General features: G+C 45.2%; 1 protein-coding gene across 1 annotated transcript in view; it reads left to right on the top strand.

Moving 5' to 3' along the window:
- The window catches only part of IL17RC (interleukin 17 receptor C), a 62,599-nt gene extending 46,454 nt beyond the window's left edge, over positions 1–16,145 (top strand). Inside the window, exons 13-20 of the mRNA XM_018576088.1 lie at positions 866–919; positions 3,798–3,846; positions 4,272–4,387; positions 5,853–5,921; positions 8,492–8,540; positions 11,403–11,498; positions 13,762–13,797; positions 15,448–16,145. Coding sequence (XP_018431590.1) covers positions 866–919; positions 3,798–3,846; positions 4,272–4,387; positions 5,853–5,921; positions 8,492–8,540; positions 11,403–11,498; positions 13,762–13,797; positions 15,448–16,145 — 1,167 coding nt within the window. The remainder of the gene's footprint in view (positions 1–865; positions 920–3,797; positions 3,847–4,271; positions 4,388–5,852; positions 5,922–8,491; positions 8,541–11,402; positions 11,499–13,761; positions 13,798–15,447) is intronic.
- Positions 16,146–16,890: the final 745 nt, after the last annotated feature.

The raw sequence follows: 16,890 nt of genomic DNA, 5'->3' as shown, positions 1-16,890 counted from the left end.
TAAGTTCTTCAAGGTTTATATCTTCAAGAAATCTTTTTTTTTTTGTACTGTGATTGTCTGCGTCAATTACAGTGACGATTTTACTGCTGCTGTAAAATGAGAAATCCTCATGAAATGTTGTGACACAACAGGGAGGCTCCTTTCCCGGGACAGAGGACGAGCTCCATTCACATAATATTTTCAGATGGGAGAATGTTTGCCGTCAATTCATACACTGATGCTCCCAGATATTCTACTCACTTCCTGTTGTGTCTCCAGGACAGCAAGTGAAGGGAAATCTCAACTGTTCCCGCTGTCACCAGAATAGCAATAGAGGAAAAAAATCTTGCAGGGGGGACACTGGCTCTGGTGACAACTGGAGATGATCTTCCCTCTATTTGGAAAGATTTTTTACTCACTTCCTGTTGTGTCTCCTGGACAGGAAGTGAAATCTCAAATATTCCCACTGTCATCAGAACAGGAATAGAGGGAAAATCTTCCAGAGGGGACACCTGCCCTGGTGACATCTGTGTATGATTTCCCCTCTATTTGGAAATATTTTCTACTCATTTCCTGTTGTGTGTGCAGGACAGGAAGTGAAGGGAAATCTCAAATTTCTTGCTTTCATCAGCATAGCAATAGAGGGACAATCTTCCAGTGTGGAATAGCAACAGAGGGAAAATCTTCCAGTGGGGACACCTGCCCTGGTGACATCTGTGTATGATTTCCCCTCTATTTGAAGAGATTTTCTACTCACTTCCTGTTGTGTCTTCAGGACAGGAAATTAAGGGAAATCTCCCCATAGGGACACAGCACCAAAAAAATTTAAATCTGGTGTTTTTCGAGAATATAACCTGAACATTCCTCTGCTTGTTTTCTATACCAGGAGCCAAATGAGATTCGAGGTCTGGTGGTGCCGCACCCATCATTGTGCGTCCAGGTAAGAACCGCCATTGTTATGTTATGTGTCTGTATGCATGGAATGTATCAGAAATCAACCCGCTGCACTTCCACTTCTTACCAGCAGGGGGCAGATAATTAATTTCTCACCTTCATCCCATAGAGAGCTCCAGTGAGCCTGGTTCAGGGGCCTGAAATAGGAACTGTCTGTGCTCCCCATAGGCCCCCTCATTGAGAATCTTAGCTGTCAGTCTCCAGGGCTATATAAGAGAATGGAAGGAGGGGCCCCTACGGGTCCGTCCGTGTTTAGGGACCCCTTCACAGCTGAGCATGTCATTGCGGTGAATATGTGCATTGCATTAAAGGAGAACTATGAGGGGGGGGGGGGGCTTTTCACTCACCTCATAGTTCTAGGCGACCTGTGACAATGAGACTGTCACAGGTCGGCTCAGTAGATCGGGAGGTGAGGGAACACATGCCGGCGTTCGCTCACTTCTCGATCCTGTCACGGCTCTCTGCCGTGACAGGGGAGGGACTGTATTCCCCCCTATCCGATCCGCCAGTGCTGACTGGCGGAATGGACGGGGAGGGGGCGGGTACAGCTGGCTCTGCCTCTAGATAGGCAGAGCCAGCTGTCAGTCACGCATCTGGGCGGATCCCGGCACAATTGTCGGGATCCGCTTCAGCTGCGGCGTCTGAGCGTCCCAGTATACCGCGAGCAGTAGCTCAGTATACTGAGCCTAGGGTGACGGGAGGACGCTAGTTTGTGTCCTCCCGTTACCCTAAGGAGAACTATGGGGAAAAGCCCTAACCCCATAGTTCTCCTTTAAAGCGCCCTATTCATTCAGAATGCATTGCAAAGGAACCAGAACCAGAACCGAACCTTTCATTTTACAGCTGAACTCCAGACAAACAGCTCCTATATACCTGTCCATTCAGTCCTCAGATTTATGCAGTGCTGCAGGGGAAATTATGATTAACCCTTGCAGCGGGGCTACCCCAGCAAGGGTTAAGTGCTTGTTTTGGTCTAGGGAGGAAAACAAGAAAGCTATGCTCGCCTGATCTTCAGAGCCAGCCGGCTGTGACAGCATTCTCTCCAGTCTCTCCTGCTATGCTGCAGCAAAAATGACAGTCACATAACTGAAAATAAAGATCCTTGTGCAAAGCTTCATGACTTGAGCCTACTGTGTGTAAAGGTCAGCATTGAACACTCCGCCATCTGCTGGTCATTGTTCAGCACTGCAGCTCAGGTCTCTGTAATGCACACTTGCCCTAATCTGTAAATATTGAGTAGACTGCTGGACATTCTGGCTGTTTCTGATGAACAGGGTAGCCTGTCAGCTCATGCCTTGGTCATAGGTCTGTAAGGCTGACTTCTTTCTGACTGTCTATGCCCTGGATTACTGCTGTGATTATTTAGACTGTGTTTGGATTCAGCTTGCCTGTCCATATCCTGCTCATTGGCCTGTTTCCTCTGCTGTGGTCAGTATGCGCCTTGTCTATCACCGTGGAGCCTGGCCTCTATTTAGGATCAGCTTACCAGTCCCTATCCTGCTCATTGGCCTGCTTCCTCTATTATGGTCAGTATGCGCCTTGTCTACCACTGTGGAGAATGGACTCTATTTAGGATCAGCTTACCTGTCCCTATCCTGCTCATTGGCCTGTTTCCTTTACTATTCACATGACCTTCCTCCAGGAGGCAAGCCTCTTTCTCAGGCTACTCTAGAGATCACATGACCTTCCTCCAGGAGGCAAGCCTTACTCTGAAACTTTACCCACTGATATCTTACCGGAAAGGTTTACTCAGAGTTAAGGTGCCCATACACTGCTCGATTTTCGCGGTCGTACGAGAATCGAGCAGTGTGAACGAAGACGTGCGACCGTTTCTACTGTACGGTCGCACGTCTTTTGTCTAAGGAGCACGCTAGAAAACCAGCCAAAAATCGTACGATTTTCGGCTGGTTTGAACGGTGCTCGGGAGACAAATGCCGAATGGGCCGGTGTGCGCACGCTCCCTCAGGGGAGCGGGCTTGCGATGATCGAGAGTACGATCTGCCTGTCCAAGATGGGCAGATTGTACGTTTTTTTAATCCCTTTACAACCATCGCAAGACTAAGGTCTTGCGATGGTTGTACAGTGTATGGCCACCTTAAACCTTTCAGGGAGAAAATGCCTCTCTCGCGGACATCAGGGAGCTGCTGTCCAAAAGAGGGAGACTCCCTGAACATCAGGGAGACTTGAGATCCCTAGTTTAGTATGAGCCTTGTCTACCACTGTGGAGCCTGGACCCTGCACCTGATCTGACCATTGGCCACCCACTGTCTGCTGTGTGTTTTGGTTATCTGTCTGAGAACTTACACCCCTCCAGCATTTGTTCTGCATGCTAGTCTGCCGTCACCCACCCAGTCGGCTTTCACTGGGTCCCCCAGACTCTGTGGCTCTCTGTATATCATAGGAGGCATGGCACATATTATATGAGACATTTTATTATGAATAAGAAGTTGTCATTTGTGCTGCGAAAGCCAGTTGGATAACCGGTGGAATGCCCTCTTCAGCTTTATAGAGCAAGCCCAGTTGAATGGAAGTGATTACTGCTAGCTATACCATGACCTGGATAAATGAAAACCTTCACAGACATGTTGACCTACAAAATTTTGATTCAGCAGAACAGTTGCATGCAGAATTGTTGAATGCATGGTGTGATTGTCCATAGAATGGACAACTCTGTGTGCGTATATTTATCATGTCAATGTGCTAAATCAGTTTGCTCATCATTACAGAGCTGTGTCTAGCTGGGGCATGGCTGAAGGGGTTACATGCTGTATTCCTGATCTAGAAAGGAGATGTTGTACCTGTCTCCATCCATGCGTGTTATAATGAATATCTTGTACATATCTCATCTTCTCTATACTTCACAGGTGTCAGTTAAAGGGAGAATCCTGCACACCGAATGCTTCAAAGCCAATGGTAAGTTGCCACACATCCAGCAGCCCCTGATATTGAGTCCCCCAAATAATTGTACTGACGTTCCTTCATTTTTTAGCTTGTGGGAAAGGTCTCCCTGTGCTGCCATAAGGCCAAATTTTCGAGAGCGAGATCAAGAGAGAGATAGATGGAGAGAGAAGAGATAGAGAGAAGAGATGGAATGAGATGGAGAGAGAGATGGAGAGAGAGATGGAGAGAGAAGAGATGGATTGAGAGAGAGAGATGGAGAGAGAGAAGAGATGGATCGAGAGAGAGAGAGATCGAGAGAGGGAGATTTGTGTTAAACGTGTTAGTGCTTCACATGCACAGTATAAGAAAATGTAGAACAAATAGAATTTGAGTGAGATATTGAACTACTGCAGATAAACAGGTTTCCCCTGTGACCACTTCTCTGTCTTTCCCCTCAGTGCGTCGCGAGTTGCAGAATGGAGCTTTACTTGTGAAAGAGGAACAAAAGAGCAAAATCTCTGTTTGCCTCGTGGAAGACGGAGGCTGCAAAACACTGTACAACACGACGCACCAGGTACTGCAAGAATACCCACTCTCTGGGGGACGGGAGGTGTTCTGAGATCCTGGGGGGCGGTCCCTGGGAAGAGCTTTTCCTTTTCAGAGTAACATCACGACGTAGGTAGGCTGAAAAGTCACAATCTCATCACACAAACCCATTCTGTTAGTAATAAAATAAGACAGCATAGTTTATAGCAGGGGTGCCCATTAGGTAGATCGTGATCTACCAGTAGCTCTCAAAGATGATGCTGGCAGATCACGAAGGGTGTGAATGGTGGACCCTTTATTCCATTTTGGTATAATAGCTGTGCACACATGATTACCTATTAGCCTGAGTCTGCTGAGCCAAGCTCCCTGACACCTTTCTGGTGGATACTGGTGGTTGAAGTGCCATGTATTACATCAAAGAATATTAGTTTACACAACTTGTTGCAAATTACAGCAAGGTGGGCCAGGGGAGAGAGCGAGGAGAGACAGCCAGGGGAGAGAGAGTGGGGAGAGGCAGCCAGGGACAGAGGAAAGACAGCCAGAGAAGAGAGAGAGGAGAGACAGCCAGGAAAGAGAGAGAGGAGAGACAGCCGGGGGAGAGAGCAAGGAGAGACAGCCAAGAGAGCAAAGAGAGACAGCCAAGAGAGAAAACGAGGAATGACAGCCAGGAGGATGAGCGAGGAGAGACAGCCAGGAGAGTGAGGAGAGACAGCCAGGAGAGTGAGGAGGAACAGCCAGGAGAGAGAGGAGAGACAGCCATGAACAGGGAGAGACAGTCAGAAGAGAGAGAGCAAGGGAGGTTGTTTTTTTTTCCGTTGGTAGATCTCATGTAGCTCATCATTTGAAAAGTAGATCTTAACACAAAAAATCGTGGGCACCTCTGGTCTATAGCTAATTAGTCTACTTGCTGTTTATCAAAACCAACCCTATACAGTTCCTGCAGTTCGAACAATCAGCATCAGGATGAAATAAAGATCCCAATCTCCTCACAAGAAAGCTGTAGCGGCAGTATTATCCGTGGAATGCCGGAATAGATACACTATCAGGGAGTTCTTCGGACTAGGCTTTGCAGCAAATAAAGTGAGAAGATAGTTTAGTTCTCTCCACAATGAACAACGGCCGTAACTCTTGAGTCTTTGTAACACGTAATGATTTGTATGAATGTAACAAGAATGTAACAATCGAGTTTGTGTTCTGTTCAATAAAAAAATGTTCTGTCATCTGCCAAAAAGTAGCTCATGTAGTTTGTCCAGTGACAGGTGTTATTCTGCACGCCATAACACGCTCAGGTGTGAACAGGGGCCACTGACATGAATAGGATTCCTTGCCTTGAGCGTTTTTTTTTGCGCTTTGCTTTGAGCAGATGAAAGCTTTAGGTGTGAACGGGAGCTTGAAGCCCAAGAAGCAAAGTTCATTTAAAGTGATATGTTTACATAAAAGGATGTAGAATGCCTGAATTGTATTTTTTTTCACTATTTCTTTTCTTTATGCAGTCAAGGATTGACGTGGATTTCCTAGAAGAGAAGTTGGTGACTGATGTGATGTCTGACCATTGTGTGCAGGTGAGCCTGGAGCAGTACAGGAGTGTTTTTCTCAATTTGATTAATGTATGTATCCCTTTGACTAACAAATTACCAAGACTTCCTTGTATACAAAGGGGACTATTGCCTTGTGAATATCTGAAAACGTTTGTTCTGCGCGGATATACACACATGTTCTTTTATTGTTTCTTTACAAGGGAACCTAGTTTCGATTTTTTTTAAAAATGTAAAAAAATATTGCATTGTGGCCACTAGATGGCGCTGAGGATTATAGACAATAAATGCTTATTTCCTATGCTTCTTTAGCTATATCTAGTGGTCACAATGCAATTTTACATGCAAACATTCAAAAATTAATTTCACTGTTCTTCAAAAAAAGAACATTTGTTTTGGCATATATTTGCACAGAGCGAATATTCTCCTGTGAATTGTTTAGACCCCAAAGTATTCCCTGGTAGGGGATCACTTAGTCTAAATATTCAATTGCCCTTTATGTCAGGGCTATATTGTGGCGTCATGCTGCTGTAGGCACACCGGAATAAAAGGCCGTTTTGTGCAAGCTCTGACTGTTATGTCATTTTATGTGATTATTGATTACAAGGTGTGTAATGGGACTGATATTATGGTCAAGGTACCACAATCCTAATTATACAAAACCATATGTAGACCATCAGTCATAGGGGATGGGTGCCCCAGATCAGATATAAAGATAGCAAAAGAATTTATGATGTTTAAAAACGGTAGACTTTTATTTGTTTACATAAAGAACATTAAAAACAATCCTATTTTACAATATTGCTTACTGTAACCTCTCTCTTCTTCCCCCCCTGTCTCTCTTCTCCCCTCTCTCTCTCTCTCTCTCCTCTCCTCTCTCACTCTCCCCCCCTCTCTCTCTCTCTCCCCCTCTTTTCTCTCCCCCCTCCCTCTTTCTATCCTCTCTCCCCTCTTCTCTCTCTCTCCCCACTTCTCTCTCTCTCTCTCCCCTCTTCTCTCCCTCTTCCTTCTCCCCTCTTCTCTCTCTCTCTCTTCTCTCTCTCTCCCCTCTTCTCTCTCTCTCTCTTCTCTCTCTCTCCCCTCTTCTCTTACTCTATCTAACTCTATCTAACTCTATCTAACGCCATATCATCATATCTCAGTCCGTTTTCTACATTTCTCATCCCAATCTTTATATTTCCCTATCTTAAGCTCCAACTCAATGTTTCTCTATTTCAATCTATATCTCTCCCCTCTCTCTTCTCTCTCCCCTCTCTCTTCTCTCTCCCCCTCTCTCTTCTCTCTCTCTCCTTCTCTTTCTCCTTATCTATTTATCGATGAACCATTGTTAGATGAGAGATGAGTTCCATTTTTACCGCCAATACTTCTGGTGGTAAAAGACCACTTCCCAGACATTAGATCTGCTTCCTTAGGGAAAAGAGGTAGTAAATCTATAAAATTGCATGAGATAATTAATATATGTAAAACAACATTATCACACTAGTGTTGGCTATTGTTCACAATACAGTAAATATAACTACTTATAAATGTATCCAATGCACTCCACCAATACATTCCAACCAGGTATCCCTCATGGGGGAGGGGGGCTGCAGGGGATATAATAGTCTTCAAAAGACCATAACTATGTCCTACAAAGATTTACATTATAGCTATATGATGTAAGATATCATATAACTATAAATTAACAACTATAACTATATTAATAACTATAAATTAAATGTTACTATAAATAAAGTGAAGAGGCTCCAAAAAGCACTCACATTTCCATAAGTCAAAAGTGTATAGAACCATATTACATAGCAAAGTCTCGTACCAATGACTATGATCTCATACAGCATCCACAGAAATGGTTAGACTGTTTTTCTGATTGCAAGATGATCCCAGATAGTCCTACAGATCAATAAGTCTCTAGGGTCAAAAAGTATATCAAATGTAGATCAAGCCATAACACAGGTCTGTGCCCCAGGTGATGTCTAGTGCATGTTACCAGGGAATGGGGGGGGGTGATGGCTGGTTGGTGGTGCACAGTATATCTGGCTCTGTTCAACACCTCGACCCAGCTCACTGACATCACTGGTCGGCCTTGGATACTGTTAATGCTACAACATACAAAGACGTTTTAGACAGTGGTATTCTTTTGGCCTTGTGGTAACAGTTTGGTGAAGACCCTTTTTGGTTCCAACATGACTGCATAGAAAGCCAGCTTCATAAGTACATGGTTTGATGAGGTTATTGTGGAGGAACTTATGTGTCCTGCACAGAACTCTGACCTCAACTCTACTGGAAACCTTCGAAATTATTTAAAAGACCAATTGCAAGCCAGGTCTTGTCCAACAGCAGTACCTGACCTCATAAATGCTGTTTTTGGAGGCCTTCTGCAAAGCCTTCACAGAAACATTGAGGCTGTTTGTAGCTTCAAGAGGGAGGAGGGCTCTATATTAATGCCCATGGTTTTGGAATTGGACCTTTACCAAGTTCACAAAGGTGAGGTGCTCGGGTGTTCACAAACTTATGGCCACATTGGGAACAATAAAAGGGCATACTGAAAAAGATGTCCATCAAAGTCCTACCATAAATGTTATTTTCTCTTCTTTCAGATCTTATCTAGTGCAAAACAGAATGTTTCCCTCTGCAATGTTGATAAATGTAAGTACATTCATGATATATAAGGCGTTTAAAAGGAAAGCGTGCTGCAGGTCATTGGCACCACAGCAAAGTCTGCAAAGGACCCTACAAAAAATATGATATGTTCATTTCAATATAAGGGGGGTGGAGTGTTCCTTTTAATGAGTAGCTCTTCTAAACATTAATTGACATCTAAACGCTTTGTACAACCGCAGTGCCATTTCATTAAACCTACATCAGGAAGAAAGAAAAAAATTGGGACCACTGTGTGGTCACTTCTCGTTCCCCTTTGCTTGGTTGTAACAGCTGAGCAGCTCTGAACTAGGAAATAAAACTGCTCCCATAATGCAATGGGGGACCGTCCTGTTTTGTACTGTGTGGGTTGTGCTTTTCAGTCAGTATGATGTAGTAGAAGAAAGAGGCGTAGCAAGATCATGAGGCGCCCAGGGGCTAGTCTTTCATTAGCGAACTCCCCCATACACCAAACTATAGCTAAATGCTCTGGACCAATATTTCCTCTGCCTAAGTTTTCCCCTCCTGATCTACCACAGAGGTGAGGCTTCAAATCTCCTCATGCTCCAGTGCTGCTTTGTTAATTTAGGAGCCGCTTCTGGGCTCGCTTCTATTTTCCAGGCGCTGCCCCTTTTAATCTGTCATGGAGGAGAGACTTGAATTAAGTGATTCCAAGCCTCACCTCTGTGGTGGATCAGGAGCGGTGCTGCCCCAGCAAAAGAAGAGAGCACAGAAGAGGGTCTAAAGACAATGATCCACCATGGAGACTCGCCATGCAGCAATACATTATAGAGCAATGCAGAATACCACCATCTATAGAGGACTACAAATCCCAGCAATACATTATACAGCAATGCAGAATACCACCAGCTATAGAGGACTACAAATCCCACCAATACATTACACAGCAATGCAGAATAATATGAAGCTACATGCTCTGTTTTGGTTCAGGGTGGCAGCCGATGTCTTCAGGGTCTCAGGAGGGCTGTGTGGGGTCCCAGGTGGGCTATTGTATTCTGATAGTGGCAGGTGTGCAAAATACTGGAACAGTGACTGCAGCTGATTTGCTAGCAAGCACTGTTTGGCAGAGATTTTTTAACCTGCTCCTTTGACAAAAGTAATTTGAAGAACTGACTTTGTAGAACAGGGGGGTTCCAAGCAGGGGCTTAACTCGAAATCACAGGGCCCCATAGCCCTGTGACTTCTAATTATGCCCCTTGCAGAGCCCACTTGAGATCCCATGCAGCCCACCTGAGGGTGACCCTGCAGAGCCCACCATAGGGCTGCAGGGGTGCAGAGCCCACCATAGACTCTCTATGGTGGGCTTTGCAGGGTCACCCTCAGGTGGGCTGGTCACACTCCTTACCTGTCCACCTCCTCTTCCTGCATGATCGCTGATGGGCCCCGCCTCCTCCTCTTTTGACGCCAGGCCCGCCTCCTTCTCCGTCACCGGGCCCCCGCCTCCTCCTCAGATGTCAACCACGGGCCCCTCCTCCTCTACTGCCGGGTCCAGCCTGCTCCACCGACACTGCTGGCTCTCATTAACTCCGCACTGTCAGTGATCTGAACAGCAGCGCATTCTTCTTCACAGCCGCCAGTGAAAGCCACCAGCATAAGATGCCATAGCGACACAGGTGGCCCGCACGGTGTCTGGCCAGACCCCATAGAGGCCGCCTGGGTCGCTATGGCGATTGTTACGCCACTGGTTCCAAGTAGCCTACGCACTGCTCCAATCCCAGCCGAGTTATCAGGACTTGGCTGAAATTCAAACAGTGTAGAGCTAGCACTTCAAAAAAAAAGTCTGTAAAGATTTTATGGTTCTAATCAGCAGCTTTTCATTAAAAAATATAACAATTCAGCTTTTCAATTTCCCCGGAGTCTTCCATCAAAGCACAACCGCAAAGGAAGTTGCATTGATTTTCTTGGACACACATGCACTCTTTAATTTGATGTTATCTTCTCCATTCTATTTTATTTCCCCCTCCGGCTCGTGACATCTCATTGTTATGAAAATCCCATTTCCAGTCTGCCAAAATAACCAACACCTTTAGTAAATAATGACAGAGCCTGCGCCAAACAAAGACACCTCTGTTGGCAACTTCCATTCAAAATATCAAATAAGTCCAGGGTAGAAACATTCATTTGTAAAGATAAAGCCAAAACCAACCATATAATAATTGAAATCTTTAGACAATGAAATGCATGCTTGTAAAGTCTAAAATTTAAACTCAAGAACAAAAATTTAATACATTGCAGCTTACAAATCATTCCATGTAGTGGCTGCATTCATTTTCTTTTTTCAGGCTAAGTACAGTTCTGCAAGTGCAGAATGCCAATAAAACACTTCCTGTCTTAGGGTGACAACACTTACTGCCTGTACTGTACCTATGGTGGAGCAATGTTGTCACACTAGGATGCTCTACTGATTTGGACTAGGAACAACTCCCCGCTCTGCTGATCTCTATAGGCTCCATCTCTACATAGGCAGCAGGGGCTGTGCAGTTCAGAGAAGATAGCTGAAAGCTGATAACATTGTTTGTGATTTCAGCGCAGTGCACAGGAAGTTACAAGTTACACTGGATTTCTTTTGGATCTATAGGTATTAGAAAACGAATGCAGTCCTTACATCAAAGGATTTGTGTGCTGCAATATATTACATTTTCATTCGTGGGTAAACATCACAAACGTGCATGTAAATTGTCTGAGGAAATGGCTGCTTGGCCGTGGGATCCTCTGGTGACCACTTATGTCTTTGGCTAAGGGTTCTAATACTGGAATGGGATCCTCCTTTATTATACTGTGCGATAAGGATGGTTCATAGGCTTGGAGTACTCAGAGATGTCTGAAGGCCTCTACTCTCTCTCTCTGCAGATATGAGGTCCAGGTGGATGTGGTCCCGGTTGTTGTGTCTGCTCGTAGTCGCCTGCGTCTTGCTGATTTTATTGCTGAAGATAGAAAGTCTGAAAAGTAAGTTTCCTGGATGCTGATCAGAGGGGCGGTGCTGATACTGGACCTCCTCACAGCCAATCATAAATGATAGATTTAGGTAGTGTCACCCTCACCGGATATCAGCGGCCAACACCAGGCCATGTTTTCCATCTCTCTCCATGGTATCGCTGTGAAATAATTATTGTGGTTTTCATGAACACACCTCAGCTTTGGAAGAATAAGAAGCTAAAAGTTTTTTTTCAGTTTTGGATAGAGTGGAGAGGGATTAGAATGCCTGTCATGCTGTTATTGCTGTCTGTGTCCCTGTTAGGGAGATTCACCTTCTCTACTTGACCGGTTATCAATGAAAGTGAAAGAAAATCACAAATTTTGGGTTGTCACCAGAATAGGAATAGATGGGAAATCTTCTAATGGGCACACTAGTTCTGGTGACCTTTGGGGATTTCCCTCAGTTTGGAGGGGATTTCCTCTCACTTTCTGTTGTGGCTATCAGACACCAAGTAAGGGGAAATCTCCCCAATGGGACACAGATGGCAAAAAAAGCTAACCGGGGTTATAACCCTCCCAGTGGTGTCACTAGGGGGGTTCGGAGGGTGCAGCCCGCACCCGGGTTCTCCCCATTGGAGGGGACCACCAAAATGACATCAATTTTGGTTTCACCCGCTCGGAAAATTCGAACACTCGGTCATGGACAGAGAGCCCGACAGTTGCACGAGAGAGGAGGGGACCCGGCGGCATACCTCATCCCGCCGCGTGAATGTCCCCTCCTCTCTCTGCCGACGTCCATCACCCAGATGGCCGCCGGCAGGTATCATCAAGATGGCCGTGCATGCATACGTGATAACGTCACAGCGGGGTGTCACCCGGTAGCTGCTCTGGGTAACACCCGGCCTCAGGACGCCCCTGAACCCTCCCTTACTCTATCCAAGACCAAAAATTATTTTGGCTTTTGTTCTACTTTAAGGCCCAATAAATGATACTGATTGGTACATATTATTTGACCCCAGGCCAATATGTCTTCTAGAGACTGTCCACTTGTATTAAAAAAGTTGAGAGTGAGTAAGAATTAGTGTACACAGACATTAGATTCAGAAGCAAGTCAAATACAACCATAAGAAATCTTCTAGGTGCTTCTCAGAAGAAGAAAATTATAGAATACATTGAATAGAGGCCTTTAGTATGTGCTTACTGTACATTCACACTACAGTCCCACTGACTTGTATAGAGAAGCAGTAATAATACAGCACAGTAGGAAATAATTGGCACACATAAAAAAATAATGCTGCTCCATATATTCCAATTCAAAGGTCCTTCAGAAAGGTCTCAAATACATATATGAGCTGCAGACCCATTTCTTTGCAACTTGCCTTTGGAAGCAGGAGCAAGCTGTCTCATAATGAGACAATTGGCAGAACTCCTTCTTACTCTTTAGGTATTGGCTTTCTAAGCTGTGTCACCTGCCTTGGAACCTGTCCATGGAAGCCTTGATGTCCAACCTGTACAAGACTTTTCCATGAATCATTTATTCATGTATGCATTTAGTTGTGATTATTGCACAAGAGACTTTAAATAGAGCTTCCAGATGGGACAGCAAGAAGCCCAAGACTGAGAGCAGTTTGGGCTGGCAGTCAGCGGAGGAACCAGACTGAGAAAAGCGTTGAGGAAGCGTGAGTGCCCAGGGACAGTGCTGTGTAGAAGGGGAAAGGGTGAGAATAGATGCAAGCCAATCTGGAAGGAATAGGGTTGGCCTTATGGAATTGGGGGGGGCGGAGAAACAGTGCTGTTGGGAAGGGGTAAAGCCAATAATGGATGGAGCCAGGGGATTGTAGAGAAAATAACAGGTTGGGGAGGAGACAAAAATCGCAGGAGGCACTGGCCAAAACGCATTAGTATAATGGCACTTCATGACTTCCTAAGCACACAGTACTGGAGAGTGGGCAGGGCTGGGAATACTTGGCTGCAGTTTACGTACAGGAAGAGATGTTCCCAGAACACAGGTTACAGTTGGTAAAGCTTTTGTTAACACTAAACCATGATGACTTGGATTCAACACCCAGGGTTGGAAGGCTGTGTCCACCGTGTAGAGTGCGTTTCGAGGCTTGAGTAATATTAACTGCAGTGTAATCCTAAGAACCAAAATAATAAAAATAATATAGGGAAAAAGTGAATGATTAAAGAAAATGTAAAAAAATAGGACAAATATACCTTGGGAAAAATCAAGGTAAAAAATGTGAACCATAAAAATTCTTGTGTGTAACCTATAAACCTTTTCTGTATACAGAGTGGTTGAAGTCGGTGAGAGTGGAAAAACCTCTGGGTAAGTACAAACAGCTAATTCCTTGTAAAAGAAACAGTGAAATTCCACTGACAACCCTCCAGGAAATAAAGGTTTTCAGCAGAACACTGATGGCATTTTAGATTATTCGAAATAGGGCCAATTCTCTTCCTGCTGGCTGGGGGTCACACCTTGCTGCTGCCATACATAAGTCTTATCTTGTCTTCATCATGAATTACAGCTTAGGAGATTCACAACTTTATACACAAAAGTAGCTGTCGCCGCAAGAATGCAAGGAAGATAACCAAAAAAATAATAATAATGACATTCTTTAACGCTTGCTGCATATTTGACATAACACCATCAAGGAGGAGCAAAAACAGTCAGTGGCTCACATTGGTTATAGTGTAACTAGTAAGAATGCACTGATACCATTTTTTCCAGACTGAGTACGAGTACTGATACTTTTCCTCAAGCACTCGCCAATACCAATTACTGATACTTTTTATTGGACAGTGGTGGAGCACCAGGGCCCGGTTGCAACTGCAAGCCTGTTAGTTCTGCCACTGACTCCAAGCTGTAGAGGGACTACAAATTTCAGCAATGCAGTATAACACCAGCTATAGACAACTACAATTCCCAGCAATACATTATACAGCAATGCAGAATGGCACTGGCCATAGAGGACTAAAATCCCAACAATGCATTATACAGCAATGCAGATTACCACCAGCTATAGGGGACTATAGGGGACTACAAATCCCAGCAAGACATTATACAGCAATGCAGAATAAAATGAAACTGCATACTCAGTGTTGATCTGGAGTGCCAGCTTGATGTCTCCAGCAGAGGCTCACAGGAGGGCTGTGCAGGGCCTTAGGAGGCTCTGTGGGTCTCGGGTGGGCCATGTGGGGTCCTAGGAGGCCTGCAGAGTCTCGGGAGGCTGTGCAGGGGCCCCAGGTGGGCTGTACTGGCACTCGGGTGGGCTGTGCGGGGTATTGGGAAGCTGTGCGGGGTCTTAGGAGGGCTGCGCGGGATCTCACCAGGGGCCCGGTTGATCTTGCAGGTGGGTGCGAGTGGCGTGGTTGCAGGAAAGAGGAGGAGATGTGCGGCCAGCACTGTAAACAGGCAAGCGGGGGACCTCGGCAGCCTTCCTGTGAACCGCAATGCCTGTACCGTGCCAGCTTCAGTTTCAAAACTTAAAGTGCTGGTATCAGCGGTTAGTATCGGCACTGATAGCGGTGTCGGTATTGGTGCATCCCTAGTTTCTAGTCGTCTTTCTATTGGATATGTAAAACCACTGTCAATGTTTTTGCTGTCTGTGTCCTGTAATGGAGATTTTCATTCGCTTCCTGTCTAAAGGCACAACAGGAAGTGAGAGACCTCCTCAAGAGAAATGCTCTCGTAGACAGCTGTCTTCCAATGGAGACATCTGTTCCGGTTACTTCTCCCTCTATTCCTGTTCCAGTGACAGCTTAAAAGTTCACTTTCTGGTCTCCATGTCCAAAAGGGTCAACTTCCCCATTGGGACACACACAGCAACAATGCCCTGATACAGGTTCTAACCCTTCCTTGCTCTGTCCAAAATGAAAAAAGGACTGTATTTCTTTTGGTTTATATACACTTTATATTAGGAGGAGTGATCCGGTGTTCACGGTTAACATTTTCTTTATGTACCAATTTTCTTTCTAGATAAGATCTTCAAAAATCGAAGAGTGTTGATCCTCTACTCCCCAGATAACCCAGCCTACATGAAACTAGTAAGAGCCTTTGCCCTCTCATTGCAAGATCTTAAGCTGGACGTGGTTCTGGATCAGTGGCACCGCACCGAAATGGCGAGAGTGAACCCTCTGCCCTGGTACCAGAAACAGAAATCTGAAGCTTTTGAAAAACGAGGGCTGATCATCCTGTTGTTCTCAGAGGGAGCCAAGGAGAGGTATACGGCGTGGGAAAAACAGAGTGCTAACCAGGTTGTGGATTCCGACCCTTATGGATCTTTTGGGGCTGTGCTGAACTGTGTTTATGCCGACTTTCAAAAAGGGCAAACCAAAGGACGCTACCTTGTTGCCAGCTTCGGCTCTGATGGCGATGTTGTGCCGAATCTGTTTAGGGTACACCCGGCCTACATTCTACCCTCACAGCTTGTAAGATTATTACAGGAGCTGGCAGGAGACAACACAAAAATGCTTGGAAAGAAACAAGCCAAACGCCTGTCCGGCAAAATCACTGACAAGCTACACGCACCTTTGAACGCATGCCTGAAAATTCTGAACAGGCAGACTGGCGTTAGCCAGGATGGAAGCGAGTCATCCGAATCACCAGGGTTCAGTGGAAAAGTTACTGTGGAATTACAGCCGCTCATGAAAAACTTGGGGCACAATTTGAAATAGAAACACACAGTAAGCAGGCCATTTTGGAGCACTGTGGGCAAAACCAATGGACCTGTTATTGCACAGTGTGGAGGCAGTTTTGGAGGACTATGGGCAAAACCAATGGACCTGTTATTGCACAGTGTGCAGGCCATTTTGGAGCACTGTGGGCAAAACCAATGGACCTGTTATTGCACAGTGTGGAGGCAGTTTTGGAGGACTATGGGCAAACCAATGGACCTGTTGGAGCACAGTGCGCAGGCCATTTTGGAGGGCCGTGGCCCAAACTAAAGGATCTGTTTTTAAACCCAACTGAAGGATTCTACTAGGGATGCATCGATATGAAGTACAGTACTCGGTACAAGTACAAGTACAGATACTTTTCCAGCTCCAAGACCAGACTAGAGAAAAATTCACAAATTAGGAGGCAGCTGTCATTTGTAATGAGCACACGGAGCTCCCGGGATTTGTACATCTCTGTTTTAATGTATGATTTGTTTGATATAAATATATATAAGGGATGCACCGATGCCATTTTGTGCAAGTACAAGTACTGATACTTCTCCAAGTACTCACAGATACAAGTACTGATACATGTCTGTTTTTAGGGTCATGTGACAGTTTTTCTAAAACAATACAGACTAATGATTTCAGGACAGTGGTGGAGCACCAGAGCCAGGTCCCAGCTGCAACCGCTCTAACCTTGGTAGTCCTCATGAAAATGCCAAGTATCGGCACTGGTATCTGAACTGGTATCGGTGCATCC

The sequence above is a fragment of the Nanorana parkeri genome, unplaced genomic scaffold (genome assembly GCF_000935625.1).
Source record: "Nanorana parkeri isolate BGI_ZX_2015 unplaced genomic scaffold, ASM93562v1 scaffold56, whole genome shotgun sequence".
In the NCBI taxonomy this organism is placed as follows: Eukaryota; Metazoa; Chordata; class Amphibia; order Anura; family Dicroglossidae; genus Nanorana; species Nanorana parkeri.
Note: the sequence above shows the minus strand (reverse complement) of the source record. Positions and strands in the feature narration are given on the sequence as shown.